This window comes from Anguilla rostrata, chromosome 8, assembly GCF_018555375.3.
Source record: "Anguilla rostrata isolate EN2019 chromosome 8, ASM1855537v3, whole genome shotgun sequence".
Taxonomy (NCBI): Eukaryota; Metazoa; Chordata; class Actinopteri; order Anguilliformes; family Anguillidae; genus Anguilla; species Anguilla rostrata.
Genome location: NC_057940.1, coordinates 52,276,634 through 52,298,816, shown reverse-complemented (window position 1 = coordinate 52,298,816; position 22,183 = coordinate 52,276,634). Strand labels below are relative to the sequence as shown.

Sequence of the window (22,183 nt, the reverse complement as noted above, 5' to 3'; positions counted from 1 at the left end):
CGCCGCAATCTAAGAGACCTCTATGACACTGTGCACAACATGTCCGCCGCAATCTAAGAGACCTCTATGACACTGTGCACAACATGTCCGCCGCAATCTAAGAGACCTCTATGACACTGTGCACAACATGTCCGCCGCAATCTATGAGACTTCTATGACACTGTGCACGAAATGTCCGTCGCAATCTAAGAGACCTCTATGACACTGTGCACAACATGTCCACCGCAATCTATGAGACCTCTATGACACTGTGCACGAAATGTCCGCCACAATCTAAGAGACCTCTATGACACTGTGCACAACATGTCCACGCACACGCAAACGTAGACATCAGTAGATTAGTATCAATTAAACCAATTTAAAGTCGCAACATAGAAGCAGGTCATCCCAAACTCATTTTCTGACCCCACCGCACTGGACACTGTAAGCTGCACAGAAACTCCCCCTGACACATTTCCCAGGGCTCGCTATGGCAACTATTTTTAACCTTACAGTGGCAGGAACACGGGTGGGGTGGGGTGGGGTGCGACCCATCTTCCAACCGGAATCACTGCTATTCTGAGCCACAGTCAGCCGGCCAGAGGACATAACTCAAAGAGGTAAAGCGGCAGTCATCTCACCGCTGGGCAGATAATTTGCCAGGTCATGTAGCAGAGGCAGAAGCTCTGCGAGTTTTCTAGACCAGGCTTGATACGGTGCGATATACTATATCTAGTTTGTTGGTAAACCGAGCACTAAGTACACTTGTGGTGAGGAAATGGCCAACATTTTCAGGCTGAATGGCCTTATCTCGTTACGTTATGTTATGCTAACTGTCCCACATCTGTTTTCCATGAGCTTTTATGGTGAAACAGCTCGTCCATTAGACAAATCTTATACAAATATCCACCAAAGCTAAGATCTCTGTCTCCAGTATTTACCATTCACAAGCTGTTTCACAAGCAGATTCAGGCTGTTGTGGGTTGCCAGGATTCTGATTCTGACCCCCCCCTCCCTGTGCCTTTGGATTGCAGTGTCACCCCTTATGTAAACCCAGCACTGAATTATCTTCACTCATCTGCACTTAATCTTTGCCATGAGATCCCCTCTCGGGCATCCCAGCAGATTATCTCAAACGCAATTTCAAATCTCAAATCTTCTTATAAAAAAAAAACAAAAAAACAATGACTTTAGATAGTAAATTAATGGCGTATTCCTTCACACACACCTCAGACTAATAGTACTCATTGGCTCATTTGGGGACCTGTCGGATAATGCCTTCAGTGTTGCACTCATACGGAAGAGACGGATGATTGACATTTGAAATATTACACGCAGCTGTGACTTTAACCCGGGTCATGATGTCAGAAGAGGCATCTGGGGGACTGTTTTACGTAACGCGCTCCCGGAGAGATCAGCGGGGCCGGCGAAGCGCAGGGTGAGTCACCGATGACAGGGCAGAACGAGGGACCGCGGGATTTAAAAAAACAAAAAAAAAAAACGAAAGATCAGGGGAAAGACAAACGGCGGGGACAGAACCGGAGCCTTGCCAGGCAAACGCAAAGCAAGCTTCCAGAACGGTGATGGAACCCGTGTTCCGCCGCGGCTGAAAGAAGATTAGGGCTCGAGAGCCGTTAAAGCTGTTCTTTAATGCCGTGTGATTTTCCCTGCCGCGGCGCAAGTGTTTGAGAACGGGAGCAGCAACCTAATCGAGTGCCACTGATGTCAATGAGTCAGTGACAGGCGGGGGGGGGGCTACACATCTGACTACACATCTATAGGCGCTGACTGACTGAATCACGCACAACTGGGAACTGGGAATTTTATGAATATAGGCGATAGAGAGAGAGAGAGAGAGAAAGAGAGAGAGAGAGGCACACATCTGTTGGGGCTGGGTGAAACATACACGCATGGGAAACTGGGAATTGTCAGAAAATGAGAGAGAGAGAGAGAGAGGCCAGAGACAGAGAGAGAGAGAGAGAGAGAGAGGGAGAGAGAGAGATGTATATGTATGTGAATGTGAACGCTAAAACCATAACGTAGGAGACAGTTTGTTATCACAGTTCCACTCGGACAGCGTTTATGTTTTTGATGGCAAGACGCTTGCTTTTTTCTCAAGACCGTCGTTGTCTGATAGAATATGGTTAATGTGAGATGTCCGAGACAAAAAAACTGGGGTTCCACCTCTGAGCCAATCAGAAAGCTTGAAGGCCTGGAGGGCCAATCCCAGTGAGGGGCCCAGACTGATTGTGAATGAGACCGTGTAGGATTCTGCAGTCCTTGTAGATTCTTCTTGTGTTTTGTTGTAGGGGCGACATAGCTCAGGAGGTAAGACAGATTGTCTGGCAGTTGGAGGGTTGCCGGTTCAAACCCCGCCCTGGGCGTGTCAAAGTGTCCTTGAGCAAGACACCTAACCCCTAACTGCTCTGGCGAATGAGAGGCATCAATTGTAAAGCGCTTTGGATGAAAGCGCTATATAAATGCAGTCCATTTACCATTTAAACCCCAACTCACACATCCTTAGTCCTCAACCCCACCCACACCTCCTTGAGGACACACCCTCGAGCACCACAAGCTAAATGTCCAGCGAAGAGGGGAGGTGGTCAGAGATACTGAAAATAGAATTTTTAGCAACATTGTCATGTAGATGGCAACAGTAGTTATGCGGTGTTATAACGATTGTTACACTGAGTGCACCCCTTAGCGCGTGGACACATCATACGATAGCTACTCCATGCAGCTATTTCGTGTTTTTCCTCGTTTGTTATTTAGCTTCAGTATATATCCAGCTGTATAAATGGATGCAGTGTAAATGCTGTGTAAAAGCTGCGTAAGTCGCTCTGGATAAGAGCGCCTGCTAAATGCCTGTAATGTGATGTAATGTGATGTCTGGTCACCCAATGTGGCAGGAAATGGATCACTTTGGAGGGCGTGGCCTCTTGGGAACACCGAGAAAAGGTGCGTAACCCCAACAGGAAGTGTATACAGATTTCACAGGTCTCAGTTTGACGATCTTTTTTTGGGGAACGGGGAATGTGGATCCAAAAAAAGTCATTCGAGTTTCGCGTGGAACAGCTCGTCTGTGGAGTGTGTCTGAAGAGGGTGCTGCGTGTTTAAATTAACCGGTTCATATCATCTCTGACCGCCCCGACGAAACGTCCTGGCTGGAAACGCAGTCCGTTTTTTTTTTGGGTCCCCGCGTCTGCAGCTTAGCGTGGACTTGCGATGAGCGTTGAGCCGAAGGAAAATTTCCATTTTATTTTCTATTTAACGGACAATAAAGTTTTCTATTCTATTTCTATTCTATTTCTATTCTATTTCTATTCTATTTCTATTCTATTTCTATTCTATTTCTATTCTTAAGTGCACGCGGCTGGGTTTCGGGAGGGGTGATTAAAGCAGGGGCCGGCCTCGCTCGGCGCAGGTCTGTACAGTATCACTCGAGGAGCCGTTAGACCTGGCGACGGAGTCCTGCTCTGTCGGCGGGGGAGAGCGGTGAGAGGGCCCGCAGTACCATCAGGGACAGGCTTTGATGGGTGACGCTGAGAGAAGCCCGGCTTCCTCCGTGTTCCGCGTCGCCGTCGTGATCGGAAACGACCGGGGCAGGCGGAGCTACAAGCCTTAGAGACAGCGGGACGGGCTCATTGGAATGTCACTTTTATCGCCCCCTTCGAAAAAGAAGTATGGCACCATGTTGAAAAAGGATTTGTCCGTTGAGACAGCGGTTGTCCCTGGCTGTGTTTTCTCCAATCTCTTTGTGACATGTCAAAGCCCATGTTCTATGATGGCATTCTCTCTTATTCTCTCTCTCTCTCTCTCTCTCTCTCTCTCTCCCGCTCCCCCCGCCCTCTCTCTCCCCCTCGTACGCCCCTCAGTCCTACAGAATGACGAGTTGAAATCGCCCCGGTGGTGCTGTGCGTGGGTATTACAGCAGCTGAGGCCTCCTCTCTCTCTCTGCTTTTGTGTTCCTACCTGCAATAGAGGCACTCACTGTTTTTTTTTTCATTTCCCATGATTCAATGTGCTGCTCACAACAATGAAGGTAGTATTCAGCCCTTCCACGAGCAAGAATAAGCCATTTCATCCCTCGTCCTCGCCCCCGCCCCCGCCCCGCCCCACACTTTGAGTTACATCAGATCTCATGGTCTCGGGTCATGTGACCGGAGCGCTGAATCATGTGATTATTCAGTGATGCCAGTCTACTCCCTCAGGGCTGCGATGCTTCACACATTACTACTGCTGTTGTTTTGTATCTTAGCAGATGGCTTTTGAAAGGTGGTGCACATTCATAGAGCTGAATTCAGGTTAGTTGTCTTTTACATGGGGAGTCCAACCTGCGGCATTCTGGGTGAAAACCCAGTTCCTTATCCTCAACGCCCTCCACATTCTAACAACCGTGCACGGAAGTCCTCTTCTCCCTTCCTCTGTCTCGTTTTCCATCCTTCACTCCCTCCATCTATCACTCACTCCGTTTTCTTGATGTATATTTTCATCCCTCTCTGCCCAGTGCCCCGCCCTGCCCCTGCCCCTGCCCCTGCCCCTGGCCCAAGCGATGGCTTTGTGTGGTGCCTCTGTTTGGATGACACACTGTCCCACTGTTTGCTGTCGTTCGGTCAGAAAGCCTTCAGTCAGACAGGACAGGCCGACTCTGTCCTTGGGTCAGGGCCATGTGAGAATAATCTCCTGTTTGTTTCCCACAGCGGATATTTTAATTCCGGTCTTGCCAGTGTACACAGTCACACGCGGCGCATTACAGTTAAATGCACACCATGCAGCATGTACAGAATGCAGACCGTACGTGCTGTCTCTGCAGCCAGTGTCCAATGTCACGAAACCCCACACATGATTTTCCACATGACACTACTCTGTGTCTCTCTCTCTCTCTCTCTCTCTCTCTCTCTCTCCCTTCCTCCCTCCCTGTGAGCGTTGTGTAACTAGTTGTGTAACTAGTTCTCTACAGTAAAAAAAAGGGGGAAGTGTTGCACTGCAGCATGACCTGAGCACATCTGTGACACGCATCTGTGTAGAATGGTGATTTGCTCCGTATGTGTGTGCGTGTGTGTGTGTGTGTGCGTATGTGTGGGTGTGTGTGTGGGTGTGTGTGTGTGTGTGTGTGTGTGTGCATGTGTGTGGGTGTGTGTGTGTGCATGTGTGTAGGCGTGTGTGTGCGTGTATGTGTGTGTGGGCGTGTGTGTGGGCATATATGCATGTGTGTGGGCGTGTGTATGTGTATGTATGCGTGTGTGTGGGCGTATATGCGTGTGTGTGTGTGTGTGTGTGTGTGTGTGTGTGCGTATGTGTTGGTGTGGGTAGTGTGATGTGGATAGAGCGTGAGTGTGGTGGGCATGTGGGGCGATATGGTGTGTGTGTGTGCGTATGTGTGTGTGTTCATGCGTGCATGGGCAGGCTGGGCAGTCCTGATAAAGTTGGGTAATGGGTGGAGGACAGGGGGAGGGGCTATCACTCCAGACCTTACACCAGAAGCAGAAGGTCGGGGAGCCAAGGGGCCGCATTTAGAGCAGATCCTCCATCTTAGCAGCTAAGCCCTCTAAAGATACACTCCCTGCTGCACACAGCATGTTCTCCCATGAAAGCTCTGGCCAATCCCTGACCTGCTTCTGACTCCCCTCAGCCTCCCGCCGACAGAGACCTGGAGAATATGACTGTGCAGATCATCCACCCGTGACATGAGCAACCGTTTCCGTGGTTTCACACGTTGCCCCATGACGGGAGGGTATGCCTCGCCATTTCTGCATTATTGTCCTCCATGACGCCAGGCGCAGATTCTGTACGTACAGGCTGATTTAGCCGACGGGCGTATGCGCGCAGCGTGAGAGGATTCGCACTCGAGGTTCTGTAGGCCCCCTCGTTCCCGAGTACGCAGCCTGTCGGAGGACGAACCGTGAGGTCCAAACCGTTCGGGCCTTTGTCGGTCTGGAGTGACGCAGCTCAGGGCAGCGAGACCTCTGAGTAACATGAGCGTCCTCGCCATCTTTATTCATCACAATCTGCTTCGAACTCGGCCGGCCCGGCTGTTCATCTCAGCACCGCTAGCAGTGGCGACTTGTGACCGGTGACACAATCCTCTCCTTCTCTCTCTCTCTCTCTCTCTCTTTTTCCGTTTGTTTTTCTTGTGTGTGTGTGTCTTGGTATTTGTTGTTCTTTTTGATTTGGTGGTTTCTTCATTTTGCTGTGCCGAAGGTCTGCATGTATTGTACTATAAAGGTCTGTTAAAACCGAAAACATTCTCTCTCTCTTTTTCTCTCCCCTTTCTTTCTTTCTTTCTTTCTTTCTCTCTCCCTCCCTCCCTCTCTCTGCTTCTCTTTATTTTGTGTACCCTCTTTTTCCTAATCCTTCGGAAGGGGAGCTATAGCAGGTCCCTTCTTCGGCAGGCCCTGCAGCAGCAGTGGATAATTCCATTCCTGATGGGCTTGTGTGTGTGTGTGTGTGTGTGTTCACACGTTTGTATCGCCCCCAAATTACCTCGGTTCCTTGAGATCACTTTAAATGATCGGGGTAATTAAATAATCAAGGACAGAAGCTGGTATGAAACCCCAACGCAGCTGGATCAAACCGAAGGCACAAAGGCCGAGGTTATTCATGCGCGGAGTGCTTTCGAATACCCCAGGCGCCGCCGCGTCCGATCCCAAGGCAACGGCTGCCTCGGCTGTGCGCTTCCTGGTTTCGCCCGCGGCAGATCCCGTAGCTGCGTGTTCGCCTGCGCAAGGTGTGACTCTCCAGGGAATTGGCCTTGTTTGTCCTGTACTGCACCGGCTGAGCATTAGCACAGATCTCCAGAGGATTAGCCACACACATGTCTAGGCACAAATCAGTTCACATAACATGTCATAATCCAGGGTGACACTGTCTTTTCCAAACACCGTTGTGTCATGTATTACAGTAGGTTGTATACATTTTTTTTTAATATATATATTATATTTTTAATCACAAATATGGATTTATATTTTATTTTATTTCTTTAGGTTTTCTGTCTTAGGCTGCAATTGTTAAGGTACGATCAGGATAAAAATGCAACAGCACCCAGCCTAAAAGACAGACAGGCAGATTTAAAAAATACATTTTGTGGTTTAAATTTAATTTCACTTGGGTATTGTCACCCAATTAAGAAGGAGCAGCTCTGGGAAACTCCCAAATTCTCTACCTGGCTCTCTCCAAAACTTGCCACCTAATCATCCCCTGACTTAATTTGCTAAAAAAAAATGTCCTCTGCCTCTCCACCTTAGCTAATGTGTGGTGAGCGTTCTGGCGCAAAATGGCTGCCGTGCATCACCCAGGTGGGTGCTACACATTTGATGTGGGTGCGGTGAGCTCCCCCTCTTCACTGTAAAGCACTTTGAGCATTCGAAAAAGTGCTATATGAATGCAATGGTTCATTCATTCATTCAAACTCAATAGTTTGCTGCTTCCTGTAAATTTTTAGCAAAATGCGACCATGTTCTCTGAATAATGTGGGAGGCAAGGAAGACCAAATCAGAAAGAATAGTAAAAAAAAAAAATACCGCATGAGAGGATATTAATTTGAATAAACGGTGAAGTTGTACGCGCCATGTCTGTGTCCTTGAACGGGGGCAGGGACTGACGGGTGATCACCGGAGCGGCTCATAGTGATGAGGTCCCCACTCCGAAAGTGTCCCCGGGGGCATCTCTTTGCTTTTAAGGGCAAACCTAATTTCGGGTTCGTCAATAGTCCCGGTTCATGTATTTGCATAATTGAGGAACAGCGTCTCCCGCAATTGAGGCCGTGAACCGCCCACGCTGACACCCCCCCCCCCCCACCCACACCCCAGAATCAAAGAATTGTGGGTAAAAAAAAATAATAATAATAATGCAGCAACAAAATGGGTTTGCGTGGGACGAAATGAACTGATTGGGGGGGGGGGGGTGTTTGCCAAACTGGAACATGGGAGGATAAAGGACCCTGGACGGCAGTGGCGGGGTGACCTCCCGGCCAGACGCCAGAGGGGGACAGAGCAGACGCCTGACCCCTGGGAGAATAAACCACCTGGGGAATAAAGGCTCTTACGCACTGACCCCGGCTCCCGTGAGCCCTGAGCCTCCGCGGGGCTAACGCCTCGGGGGTCAGGCCTCGGGCGCCGGGCCGCTTCGCTAAAAAAAAAACGGCCTCGTTTCGCCGAACGTGTGCGGACTGGACGCGGTTTCCGCCCCAGCACGGAGCGCGAGAGCGGCGACTGCGTGTGGCCTGCTGCGAGGGTTCTGTGTGGGCGCGAGCGGAGGTGCCGCCGCCGCGTTTCTGAGTGTGGAGAGAGAGGGAGAGAGAGAGAGAGGGAGAGAGAGGGAGGAAGAGGGAGAGAGAGAGGGAGAGAGAGTGGGAGAGAGAATGGGAGAGAGGGAGAGAGAGGGAGAGAGAGGAGAAAGGGGGGGAGAGTGAGAGGAGGGGAGAGAGGGAGAGAGGGAGAAGGAGAGGGAGGGGAGAAAGAGGGAGAGAGTGGGAGAGAGAAACAGAGGAAGTGTGGGCAGTTATCCTGCTTACATACTTATTTTTCACCTTTTATCAAAATAATTTATTATTGATATAAACTGCAAGCAGACATTATCATATATGCAGAATTGCAGTATTATTAGCTTATTGTGCTTGTCTCAACAAGCTTTGGCAACAGATTTGTCATGCCAATGAAGTTTATTGAACTGAATTTAAGGGAACCTTATTCCTGTCCCTGTCCTTTCTTGATAACATAGAACACCCAGCACTGCAGAACTGCCTATGTAAATTCTAATTCATATTCAAATTTTAACAGCTTTATCTATCTGAAAAAATGTTTTAACTAGTACATGGAACGTCTGTTGTATAGTCAGTGATTGTTCTTAACAAATCCCATTATGGAGAATTTTCTTTTATGTGTCAGGATCAAATAGATAGGTTTTAAAAAAATAGGTTTTAATCTCAGACTCTTATACCCTCACTTAAGGTATTATCCTGAATCAGTACTGTAAGTAAAAAATATATCCAGCAGTGCAGCTGTGGACAGAAAATAAAAAACAGGTTATGCAAATTGTGCTTTCACAGGGTCACGTCAAAGCGGATGATTTTGGGGGTGCGGTGGGGGTACGGTGCTCTTCGGTCGGAGGTTCTGCCCGAAACCAGCCGTCCATTTAGCACCAAAGAGACGGTGCTGTGTCTCTGCAAGGACTAAAAACACCGGCGAAACCATCGCGTGTCGCTCCTTGCTCCTGGAACGTACAGCATCTGCCGCAGCGCTAGCTGATTGCACGCGGTCAGCGGCGCTAGAGCACGATAGCGCTGTGGTCTCTGGTTCCCGGGCACCTTCTAGAACTCTGACAGGTCCGCTGCGTCTGACAAAAAGACCCGAGGAGAGAACAGACAGTCTGTGCCACCGCAGGGAGGAGCAAGGGGCCGAATTATCTCTTACAACGGACGCCAGGATGTGATTACGTCTCAGCGTCCTCCCATTCCGGGTATCTGTTAGCGTGAGGCATGAGGTGCTTGTACAATGAGAGCTGTTTGCTGAAACTTCTCTACCCGTCCGGCCATTGCTGATAGGCTGGTCATCCATCCATCCATTATCTATACCTGCTTATCCTGAGCAGGGTCGCGGGGGGTGCTGGAGCCTATCCCAGCGTGCATTGGGTGAGAGGCAGGAATACACCCTGGACAGGCCACTAATCTTTCACACACCACACACAACACTCACTCACACACTCATACCTATGGGCAATTTAGAGTCTCCAATTAGCCTACCTGCATGTCTTTGGACTGTGGGAGGAAACCTGGAGGAAACCCACACAGGCATGGGGAGAACATGCAAACTCCACTCAGAAAGGCCCCAAGCCGAGATTCGAACCCACAACCTTCATTGCTGTATGGTAACAGTGCTACCCACTGCACCACCTTGCCACCCGGCAGGCTGAAACACATAAAAACCTGGTCCATTAGAGCCTCCAGTCTACTGAAGCCCCGGTCTCACACACATCAGGAGGGCTGCCAGCATTGATCAGAACCATCCGTCACAGGACGTATCACAGGAAATTGATTCCTTGTGGTCAAAGGTCACAACATAAATGATGTGGGCTACTGTACTGTGTGTAATGGGACTGAGCCTCACAGCTATTCTCACACAGAGCTTTCAAAATTAAAGCCTGACCGGTTATTCATAAATCTGCAAAATTACAACAACAACCAAAAAAAAACTATGATGTGCAAGACAGGATCGGGAAACTTACTTTACCTACCCCCCCACACCATTCACAATATACAAGGACGCAAGGACATTTGACCTTTGACCTCTGCATGATGGATGGTCTTGCCCAGCACATTCCTCATGGAGTTTAAGACAGGGGAAAAAAAGGGGGTAGCCCCACTGCGGAGGTAACCATAGACGCGTCGTGAGGAGCAGAACAGGAAGCTGAGGCGGCCTCGCTGAGGCATCCCCTTCCTGTCGTGCCTCCTCCGTTTCTTCCCCCCTTTGCTTTGTCGAGCGTCACTAATGGAAACTCGAAGCCGTCTGCCGCCCTCCTCGATGCTTCAGTTCAGTCTGTGACATCACTCTCCGCCGTCACCCCTCCGTGACCTTCGGTGAGATCGCCCTGAGGCCATCCTGTCAGGAACGTGCGCTGGGTTCCTATTGGCCGATCTGAAATGCACGGTGATAGCGGGTGAAAGCATATAGCCCTGAAGGACAGGAGCACAGCTGGAGGCCATTGGCCTGATCTGCGCTGACATCACGGCTCCCTGATCCCCTTCGTGCAGGGATGGATTTTGGCAGGGGGCCGGCATGTTCCTCCTCCACCCCTGACCTCATTATGTCCTCCGGAGGGCATGCTATCCCCTAAAACTGGCCCATCAATAACCCCTCTGCTGCACCCCCGTAGACACCACTGGAAAAACTGGTCTACCCTACCCATACCGAATAAATAATAATACCCAATAAATAAAAATGTGTTTCACCAATGTGTGTTCCATTTTGAGTTGTACGATGGTGTTCATGTCTGCTGGTATACACACACACAAGCGCGCGCGCGCACACACACACACACATACCGTATGCGCTTTCAAAGAATGTCCTGTGCCTGTAACCCATGGCAACCTGACAGGAGCCTTTCTCACAAGAAAGAATTGAACAACCTTGCATAACCAATCAAATTATGTAGAGGGCCGTGCTGTCACACGCACAGCGCTGTTACATAACTCTTTCGGTCAGTGGATCACATCTGAGGCATGTGAAGAGCTCAAAGTATGAAGGCTTTCATTACATGAGTTTATTTGGGGTAGCAGCGCAGCCTGATGGTTTAGGGAATGGGGCTTCGTTCCCAGCTGGGTGCTGCTGTTGTACCCTCAGACAAGGTACTTAACTCGAATGGCTTCAGGAATAGCTCCCGCTGTACACATGGACTGCGTGTGACGATGTAAGCTGTGCATGTCGCTCAGGATGAGGGTGTCTCCTAAATGCCGAAATGTAATATATTTGACACAGTTACCAAGTAAAATGCCGCACTCTGCTCAGGGACCTGTCATGTCTGTAGGGCATCATGTGTCTGCAGTGGACACTTTGAAACCTGAGCCAAAATGGCTCCAAAAAGGGGTTTCAGGAGAGAGGCTTGATTCATATGTGAGAAATTCATACCTTATGAATATGAAGGAACAAACTTGTGTAAAACACAAGCAGGCATGGAAAAATAATTTAATAAATAAAACACGTTTTTTATTAAAAGAGAACTTTAAAAAATTGCATTAGCTAAATAGCAATTGCAATAGCATCCAGGTATTCACAGCACTCATAATTATGTGAATGCCCATTCAGTCAGAGGCCGTCCAGAAAGGAGTTAACCCACTGTTCCCTGTCCCTAAAGAGATTATTGAATAGCGTTTCAGCCCATTCACAGAAAATGAATGGGGACACGAGCAGGAGTGTTACAATCTGTCGTCGCGCGGCCGAGCTTCCACCTGCCAGCCGGGAGCGTGGGCGGGCAGACGTGGAGTCCCGTGACATCGTTGGTCGCCATTTAAGGCAAGAGAGTTTCCTTGGTGACAAGGTGAACGACGTCAGTGCTTCGCCTCCGACCCACGTGTTCCGTATAAAAGCGCCGTCCCACTACTGCGCTGCGCTGAACCGTTGCTCTGAAGCGCTTGAAGTGTTACTACCATTTGCGCCCGGATATTTTGCAGGGTTTACCATTTTATATTCTCGCTAACGGAATTTGCCATTCTGTCCGCACATCTTTGTCGCTGCTGTGATGGCTGATAATAGATGTGAATTGTCTTATTGCAGAATGAGAGGAATTATGTCGCTTCTAACTGGTAAGTTATGGATAGGTTATCCTTTATCCTTTATAGTGGACTACTGAACGACCTAGTTTTTAATTCACTGTAACTGTATTTTTTTGAAGTAGGCTACGTGAACGGTATTGTTATACAGGGCAAGACTAAAATAAACGTGGGTATTTCGTGCACATCTCTAGTGTTACGGTCTCAACGTTGTTTTCTGCTAAATACAGCCTGTGAACCTATTTAATAGATTCACTCATCCCTTTTTGAGGAGCCTAAATATTAAATTCCAATAAAACGGCTGGTTTCAGGAGTCGTATATTGTGTAAGGAAATTCTTTTTTATTAGATGTTTTGACAATACGCATTGTATCGATGCTGTTCTTACTTCGTTGTTAAATAATGCTTGAACTTGAGCACCATTGTCAATTTAGTGCGTGCACTGGAATTATAGATCTACTCATGTTAACTGCAGGCTGTTTTGGGACCTATCGATCTTCTGTACGCAAATACCATAAACGGAGGTCGTTTTGTTGCGTAACAGGGTATCCGCTGGACTCCCAACAGAACAGAAAGATGAATTAATTGGTGACCGCGCGGTTACTGAACGGATATTAAAACATGATTTTAATTGACATTCTTCTGAACCCTGAGAATAAAGAGAATTATTATTATTGAATTATTATTATGAGAAAATGTATACTGTCCTGTCCCGGTGAGCACAGCTTGGAGTCACGGCGCCGCAGTGTACAGTGACGCTCTCGTGGGGTTTCCCGGTGACGTAAATTGGCCTCCTCGTTGTGTCTTTCAGCTTTCATAAAGGATAGGAAGATGGGGTTGAATGACTTCATGCAGAAGCTTGTGTCCTGCCCTCATCTGTGCCAACAGTAAGTACCAGGCTCGGAAGTAGCCTGCGCGTGGGTCGGGTGATTGTGCGGTGAGATGCCGGGGTGCGGGTCGAGTGTGACCGTTGGGGGTGGCGAGGATCGATGGAGATAAACATTAAGATAACAGTGGTGGCTGAAACTTAAACAGGCGAGCTATGCTTCAGCTTACGCCCCTGAAACGTAAATTCCACGGTGTCAAATATTGACGTTGAGTTACATCGCCTCAGACAGAGCATGTTGTATAGTGATAGGATACAGATCCACAGGTGCCAGATGTTATGTTATTCATTTCCTTCGTGTCTAGCGATCCACTTTTTTAGAACTCTACCTTAGCTTCAACAGCCAGGTCAGTAAATTTCCAGCCCACTCAACTCTGACCTGTGCGGTGTTCTGGTTCTTGGGATTGGTGGCTGAGAATAGCCTAATCCAGGTGGCTAAGAACATGCAGGTACAACCGTGTCAGGAATAGTGACCCGGCCACCGGCTCTCATTAGTGGAAAATCACCCTTGACCGCTACACTGGGGATAATTCATTAAGTCCCTTAAAATGTTCGACCAGTTAGAACAGCACCATTGGATGGAACAAGGCTGTGGCGGGTGTGGTTATAAATGTATAATTTCATTTCTTAGTCTGGCATTTCTGTCTCCAAGAGCATAGTTTTGGTTTAGTCTGCCTGGGTCCAGTCAGGAAGTGTATTGGAAATGGGCCACTTTTTCAGCCAAGTTTGCTGCATGAAATGGCCTCCTCTATGCTGGAATAATATCTGGTCACCCTTGCAATGGGTATTCCTTTTTGAAATAAAACATTTTTAAAAATCTGATTTTGTTTCAGTATGGCAGAATTATTTATTTATTTATTTATTTTGCGCAATTTAGTTTCTAAGCCAGAATTTTTGTGCAATAATGTTGAGGGCTAAGAGGAATGGTACTTTTTTCATTTTATTGAACTTCTTTAGAGGTTGTCTGATTGTTGTGAAGTTGGTGAAATCCTAGTTACAATGGTGCCATCTACTGGTGAATGTGTAACAGCGTTTCCGTTGTCTGAAATTGTTTGTGCAGTGCCGTAATTGAAGCACTCCTCCTTAGAGGGCATCTGCTCCTCAGAGGGCACGTCCTCGGGATTATGGTTCAGCGAACAGGAACGTTGTGTCTTAGTGGGGCTGCAACTCTGCACCTACGCTGGTTTTATTTTCATTGTCTGGTGACTACCTGAGTGTTTTTGTCTCCAAGACACCCTTTCTTTGCTCTCTTCCCAGCGTCGATATCAGCGGTTTCTTGAAGATCGACGAGAACCAGAACGAGGAGACAGACGATGAATTTGACTCACCGTCGGTAAGCACGCGTCCTAGAAAATTATTTTAAAAGACTCAGAACAGTTTTGTTTTTTTTAATTGGCAGAAACTGAACCCTTCTTCTTCTCTTCCCCCCCCCCCCCCCCCCACAGCTGCATCTCAATGGCCCCCGAAGCTCCCTCGCGGAGGAAACGCGGTAAGTCATGGGGTCTGTCATGTGACATCCGTATTTCAGCTGCACGTGAAAATGGGGGGTTTTCCCGGGTTCGACCGCTCCTGGAAAACTCACTGCATCCTCTGCTTGTGTTCTCTAGGATCAAGCCATGTGACTTTCATTACCTAAAGATCATTGGCAAAGGAAGCTTCGGGAAGGTAAGGGAGCTTGTGAGCTTTGGCGCCCCCTGCTGGCTGCTTCTCTTTAACTGCATCCTTGTTTAGCTGGTTTCTGACCGGCTCCCCTCTCCTTGATTGCAGGTCCTGCTGGCCAAACACAAGGAGACCTGTGAGTACTTTGCCATCAAAGTGCTGCAGAAGAAGGTCATCGTGAAGAAGAAAGAGGTGAGCAGCATCTGCTTCTGCTTCTCCCTCCCCTCCACCACTCGTCCCTCCCAGCAGTCTCCCCTGTCAGCTGTTCAATCTAGTGTTTGGGCATCAGCCATGTTCATTTCTCAGAAAAAACAATAAGTGCACAAAGAAATTGCACTCAAATCTCACCTTAGATTAAATTTTTTTTACCACTGATTTACTGTAACAATGAAATGACAAGAAAAGAGTATGGTACTTAAGACAAATGTTTCAACAGGTACAAAATGCAGGAGATCCAAATGGGATTACATTACATTACATTGCAGGCATTTAGCATTTAGACGCTATTATCCAGAGTGACTTATACAACTTTTTACACTGCATCCATTTATACAGCTGGATATATACTAAAGGAATGCAGGTTAAGTACCTTGTTTGAGGTCACTGGAATCTTCGGGGGCTGGGGGAGGTGAAACGGTGGTGGTAGCTGATGCCATCATTGACCCATCCTGATGATGTCATCATTGACCCATTCTTATGATGTCATCATTGACCCGTCCTGATGATGTCGTTCTTGGCGTCCCTTCCAGCAAAAGCACATCATGGCGGAGCGCAGTGTTCTGCTGAAGACGGTGAAGCACCCGTTCCTGGTGGGGATGCAGTACTCCTTCCAGACCGCGGACAAGCTCTACTTTGTGCTGGACTACGTCAACGGGGGAGAGGTGAGACGTCTGCGGGACTGAGCGTCACTCTGCAGCCGTGTCTCATTTAGCCATTTTAACACCGAGGAGAACCACTAACAACCCACTTCACAGATAAATGGAATGCACTTGTTTAAAAATGGCAAGGATTCCACAAATGTAATATATTTGACATATTTGGGTTCCATGGTGGTTCTCCTCTTAATACAGAGAGGAGAAATGGCAGGCATATCTGAGCTATAAAGAGTAGGCTATGTGTGTTCTACAGGGGAACCTTGTCTTAGTAACCCCTCCTTTACAACTGTGGGTAATGTTTTTTGGGTAACTTCGGCTGCTCAGTTGCTTGTGTTGCTGGGCGTCGCTCAGCTGCGTAGAGAACGAACGGACTTCCTGCGACTCGGTTGGCGAATCGCTCGCCGTGTGAACGCAGCGTTAGTAACCCCTCCCTCCCTCTCTCTCTCCCTCTCTCCCTTCAGCTCTTCTACCACCTGCAGCGCGAGAGGGTCTTCCTGGAGCCGCGAGCCCGCTTCTACGCCGCCGAGATCGCCAGCGCGCTGGGCTACCTCCACTCCCTGCACATCGTTTACAGGTGAGCGCCCTCTGCTGGCGGCCAGCGGTATAGCAGACGGAACCTTTAGCAGTGTGCTGCTCAGCGCTCTGTCGCTAACTTAACACGGGGTCAAAGGGCAAGGGACTGGAGGCCCCTGTTTCAGCAGAGCCACTTCCTGACCGCTGTGGGTTGCGCGGATGTGTCTGAGCACCACAGAGGGACCACTGCACACTTCCTCACTCTTGTTCTCTCGCCTCCCGTTGGACAGAGACCTGAAGCCGGAGAACATCCTCCTGGACTCCCAGGGTCACATCGTTCTCACCGACTTTGGCCTCTGCAAGGAGGGGCTGGAGCCCAACGGGACCACCTCCACCTTCTGCGGCACACCAGAGGTACGTCCCCACGATACACACACAGGCACATACACACAGATGCATACACGTACACACACACGCACTCACATACACACATACACACACACCAGTACCCGTCCAGTACTGCTATCCTTATGAGGACTTCCCATTGACTACATACATTCCGTAACCTCTAACTCTAACCCTAACCACTACATGCCTAACCTTAACCCTAACCTTAACCTAATTCTAACCCTAACCCTAACCCCAATTCCTAACCCTAAAACAGCCTCTTGACCTTTTGCTGGTCCTCACAAAGATACATTTTCCTTATCTCTCTATCCTTGTGAGGACATTTGGTTCCCACAAAGATAGTATTACAAGTTCACACACACATGCACACACACACACACACAGATACCCACACACACATATACCCCCCCCCCACACACACACACACACATGCACACACGCACACACACACAGACACACGCACACACACACACAGACGCACACACACACAGACACACGCACACACACACACACACACACACACAGACTGACTGACATGGGCTTTGTGTCTGCTCCCACAGTACCTGGCCCCGGAGGTGCTACAGAAGCAGGCCTACGACCACACGGTGGACTGGTGGTGCCTGGGCTGCGTGCTCTACGAGATGCTGTACGGCCTGGTGAGTCACCCGCCGGCCCTGATCACGACTGCCGCGCCCCCTACACCCGTTTGGGCTCAGAGTGTCACGCCAAGGGGGCGTTTGACTGTACCTCGCAAGGCTAATTTGCCAATTCTCCGTCCGTACCCTCCTGCGTAAATGATGCAAATGAATGGAACCTTTGCCAGCTTGTTGTCTGCTGTTTTTACAGTATGTCATATTAATCAGCTGCAAAACTGAATTAAATTGCATTTGTTTAGGCTGTTGGTCACAGTTTGAGCCTGAAGAGGTGAGCTCCGCCCCCCCCCCCCCCCCCAGGGTCTAACCGCCATCTTTCCGCTTGCTCCCGTAGCCCCCCTTTTACAGCCGAAACACGGCGGAGATGTACAGCAACATCCTGAACAAGACTCCGGTGCTGAAGCCCAACGTCTCCAATGCCGGGAGGGACCTGCTGGAGGCGCTGTTGCAGAAGAACCGAACGCAGAGGCTGGGGGCCAAGCAGGACTTCGTAAGTACAGAGCTCAGATACTCACTCACCCACTCACCCACTCTCTCACACATTCACACACTCACCCACTCTTACACAGAGACACAGATACATACACACTCTCACTCTCCCACACACATACACATTCACATTCTCACACAGACAGACACATTCACTCACTCACTCTCCCACACACATACACATTCACACACTCTCAGACACAGACACAGTTACATACACGCTCTCACTGTCCCATATGCATACACATTCACTCACTCTCTCACACACACAGACATACACACATTCACTCACTCACCCCCTCTCCTTCACACACACGCACACACACACACATTTATACACGCACCCACTCTCACACAGACAGACAGATACATACACGCTCTCACTCTCCTTCACACATACACATTCACACACTCTCACACACACACACACACACACACACAGACACAGATACATGCACACTCTCACTCTCCCACACACATACACATTCACTCACTCTCTCACACATGGATTCACACATTTTCTGCACAAATGCAGACATGGATACATATCCAAACATGGATGCAGGCACTCACAACGTACACGCATATGCGCACACACACACAGATACACTCATGTAGACGCAGGCATGCGTGCGCGCACATTCACCGATATGACCTTATTAGTGAATGTCCGAAGAGCTATTGTTGACCGGTTGGGTGATGCCATGCCGCTTTGTTTCCACTAGATGGAGCTCAAGCATCACTCCTTCTTTTCCCCCATCAACTGGGATGACCTGATAGCCAAGAAGATCAAGCCCCAGTTCGTCCCAGCTGTGGTGAGTGGGGGGCGGCTCTGGGATAAATAAAAGGTTACGCGTGTGTGATGTGGCGTGCGTGTGCACGCTTGCGTGTGCGCAGGTGTGAGCGTGCGCGCGTGTGTCTGACCTGCTTCCTGTTTGACCCCCGGCAGAACGGCCCCACGGACCTGCGGCACTTCGACACCGAGTTCACCCACCTTCCCGTCCCTTCCTCCGTGTCCAACGGCGACTCCGCCATGGCGACCAGCAGCGTGCGCGAGGCGTCCGGCGCCTTCCTCGGCTTCTCCTACGGGCCCGCCAAAGAACACGGCTTCCACTAGGGGGCGCTGCCTTCCACGCCGTCTTTTGCTCTGCCCCCCCCCCACCTCAGCCATTCCGTTCAGGGACAGTGGTATCACAGCTGGTGCAGAAGAGACGGACTTATCCCTGCGTATCCGGGCAACGGGAACAACGACACGCCAAACGCGGACGAGGAACAAGAGCCCCCCTCTGTCGGGACGCGGGATCGTTTTTATTTATTTACTTATTTATTCGTTTGTTGACCTCTGCCCTCCTCAATATCCTGCGCGCAGGGGATGAAGGGGTGGCAGGATTCGGGAAACGCCGGGCGTTTCGGGACGCACCGGAACGCGGCGTCGTCTGCAGTGCGGGCAACGGCGGGTGCCGCCTGGCGGACATTTTGCCGTTTGAAGTGCGATGAATGACCTCTTCAGAAAGACCAGGGGGGCACACGGTTTGGGGAATCGCCGGGGGGGGGGGAAACAGCCTAGGTCGATCCCACCAGCACCGGCTGCAAGCTTGGTGCCTATCTCCTTCGAACTGTTCGGGATTAGGAATACAGCGTGTAATGTTTCCTGCAGTTAATTCGTCACTCTTTGGGACCCGACACCTGTGAAGATACAGTTACAGAACTTAAAAAAAAAAATGAAAGCAATTACTGACAAAGTGATGTACCCTTCTCACTTAAAATAGAGGAGGTCGTTTGGTGTATGATGATTTCTGGTCTTGGGTCCATGTCTACAGTACTTCCACGAGCCGGTTTGTGCAAATGCTTAAACTGATCCCAGACCAGCGAGTTGGGCCCCGGTCTGTAAGCATGCCATGGGTTGCCGCAAGCTGTGAGATTTCTAACACTGTTCCCAGATCAGCTTAGCTGAACGATTTCCCAAAAGCACTGGCAAAATATGGACAACCAGTCTTCCCCATCAGAGCGAAGTTACGGCTTTGTTCAGGAAAGCATGTGACAGTGCCCAGGCCTGCTCATGGTTAGCTCCTCACATTTCTGTTAAAGGAACATACCTGCAAATGACATTTCACAAAATACAAAGCTCTGTAATCTTGCCAAACCCACCTGTCCTACCCTGTTGTGTTTTTTTTTTCCATTCACTTGTCTTTGCTATTTTTTCTTCACACGCCGATTGAAACATTTTCCTTTGAACTATTTTGCTTTTCTGGGGGAAAAAAAACTCTAATAAGCACTTTAATTTTCAATATAAAATGGAATTATTTGCAACGTTCATGTGATTTTAACAGTGGACGTCCTTACTTTGAAGCCACATGCCGAATTTGCAACAAGCGTTGTGGATTTTCTCAGTCCTGAGAACACAAGCACTGTTTGGAGAACGGCAGGATTCTGTGTTTCACTGTGGAAACTTTTATTTTTTTCAAAATTTTGTTACTAAATGCATGTACTCAGCAAATAATTCCTGTATGATTTTTTTTGTGTGCTTTTCAGGGGACCAAGAGTGCAATACACACATGGGAATTACCCATTCTACTTTTCTATAATTGCAATAATCAGATATGTATGGTATTTATTGGCAGTGAAAGAGATTTCTGCAATATCATACCAGGGATAGCACTGTAGAACCACTGTCAGACTGTAATTGAAGCATTTGCATTGTGCATTGTATATTGTTGATAGTAACATATGAGAACATGAGGAGTTTGTGGCATGCTTGTCAGACCCTGTGAAACGCTGTGGCACAGTTGACCTGAGGAGGGCGCTGTTTCCGTGCCTGCAGAGGTGTGTTCAGTTTGGCCGGCCCGTGGAAGGGGCCGCAGCTGGTTGGAGGTCGTTTGGGAGTGAAGGGCTCTCCAGGAGAGCAGGACCTCCGACCTGTCAGGCACGCCACCGAAAACACAGCACGTGGCGATACTCTCCAGTGTGCTGCAATTTCTTTCACATTTGGAAGTTTTTTGTTTTGTTTTGTTTTCGTTTTTATGTTGTCTTCCCGTGCTATACAACATGTCTCTCACACATGCAAAGTATTGTACCTTCAAAAACAAGCTGGGTAGTGGTTAGTTTGCATAAAACAATGATTTGTGTGATGAAAATGTAAATAAATTCATATAAGTACTCATACAAGTGTGTGTTTTTTATTTTTTTATTTTATTAAAACATTTATAAATGCGTGTTTACAGTTTACCTAGAACATATGGAGGGACCACATCGCATTTCCTGTTTCTTCCAACAACCTATTAAAATCACACACTGTTATTGGCAATATATACAGTTAGCTAACATATTTTTAGTTATTTGTCTAAAAATATATATTAAGGGTAGGCACAATAAGCCTGTATATATATTATGAGATCAATGTATGTATATATATTATGAAGCAAGCCAACATAACGTATTATATACACAAATACAAACACAAAAAAGTTTTATAGTCACATTCTCGTGGGTGGAAGGTGGCAATGAAGATGGGATTGTTGGTGGTTTGTCAGTGCTGCAGCAATTATCAGAAATAAAAGTATTTTTACTCAGTCGTATTTCTTTGTTGGGTCATCCTCAGTCCCCTTTTATGTATTCCATTTACCTGTGAAATGGATGATTTGAGGTACTAGAGTGGAGTGGGCAATTTGGTCTGTAGAAAGGCTAAACTGGTTTCTGACAAGAAGCAGAACATCATGTCTTGGTTGACTTGGATAGGGTTGCAGAACGTTTTGAAGAAATGGGCAACACTAGTCCACCAGACAGCAGGAGCAATGCAAACATACACATTGCATATTAAATATCATTGACGTATTTCTCCAAAGCAGTGCGACGTGGGATCAATTTGTGCCCTCGCTGCCCTGTTGAAAATTCCAGCTACAACCAGCTGGGATTCTAAGGTGGTTTAAGATGATTTAAAATATGTTCTCAACACTTCTAGCTCATCATTGCAGGCCTGTGGCTGGCCAAAGCTGGTCTCTAGCTGGTTAAAGCTGATTAAGATGGTAGGGCAAGCTGGTGGTCAACAGGTGGACTAGCAGACTACATAAACTGGTCAACTGGTGAACAGTTTTGTTGACCAGCTAAAAGTGTCTTAAACCAGCTTGACCAGTTTAGGCTCGTTTAAGAAGGGCAAATTAAATGCAGTCCATCAAAGCTAATAAATTAGCGACCCAATGGAACCTGTCTCGTTTGCTGGAATTTTTATTTTTGCAAACTGACCGTTTATTTATTTATTTTACCACTTCAACTACATATTACATATGCCGCAATATGCTGCGTCTGTATCTTGCTAATGCGACTAAGCTGTCTTTACTGAGTTCAACAGAATTTGAAGCAAAAAATTCAGCCTCAATATAGTCTTATTTCGTCAATCAATTTGGTTAGTCACATGGCATTAATTACATCTTATAAATAAACTTCAGCGCGTTTTATCAGCCAAA

At 48.2% G+C, this 22,183-nt stretch overlaps 1 protein-coding gene across 1 annotated transcript; it reads left to right on the top strand.

Annotated features, from left to right (window-relative positions):
• Window positions 1–12,076: 12,076 nt before the first annotated feature.
• Window positions 12,077–20,888, top strand: si:ch211-195b13.1 (STKc_SGK domain-containing protein). Its single transcript, XM_064348727.1, has 13 exons — window positions 12,077–12,274; window positions 13,052–13,127; window positions 14,384–14,459; window positions 14,572–14,615; window positions 14,734–14,791; window positions 14,894–14,977; window positions 15,535–15,666; window positions 16,122–16,234; window positions 16,464–16,587; window positions 17,142–17,237; window positions 17,569–17,724; window positions 18,449–18,538; window positions 18,673–20,888. Exons 1-13 carry the CDS (start codon window positions 12,211–12,213, stop codon window positions 18,838–18,840), a joined length of 1,281 nt encoding a protein of 426 aa, XP_064204797.1. The 5' UTR covers window positions 12,077–12,210; the 3' UTR covers window positions 18,841–20,888.
• The last annotated feature ends 1,295 nt before the right edge of the window (window positions 20,889–22,183 follow it).

What these genes read in the sequence shown, in the direction of transcription:
- si:ch211-195b13.1 (XM_064348727.1), top strand. Translation starts at nt 12,211, where the DNA reads ATGGCTGATAATAGATGTGAATTGTCTTATTGCAGAATGAGAGGAATT. An exon ending in ACTACGTCAACGGGGGAGAG is followed by an intron (nt 15,667 to 16,121) that starts GTGAGACGTCTG and finishes CTCTCCCTTCAG; the next exon opens with CTCTTCTACCACCTGCAGCG. An exon ending in CCCAGTTCGTCCCAGCTGTG is followed by an intron (nt 18,539 to 18,672) that starts GTGAGTGGGGGG and finishes GACCCCCGGCAG; the next exon opens with AACGGCCCCACGGACCTGCG.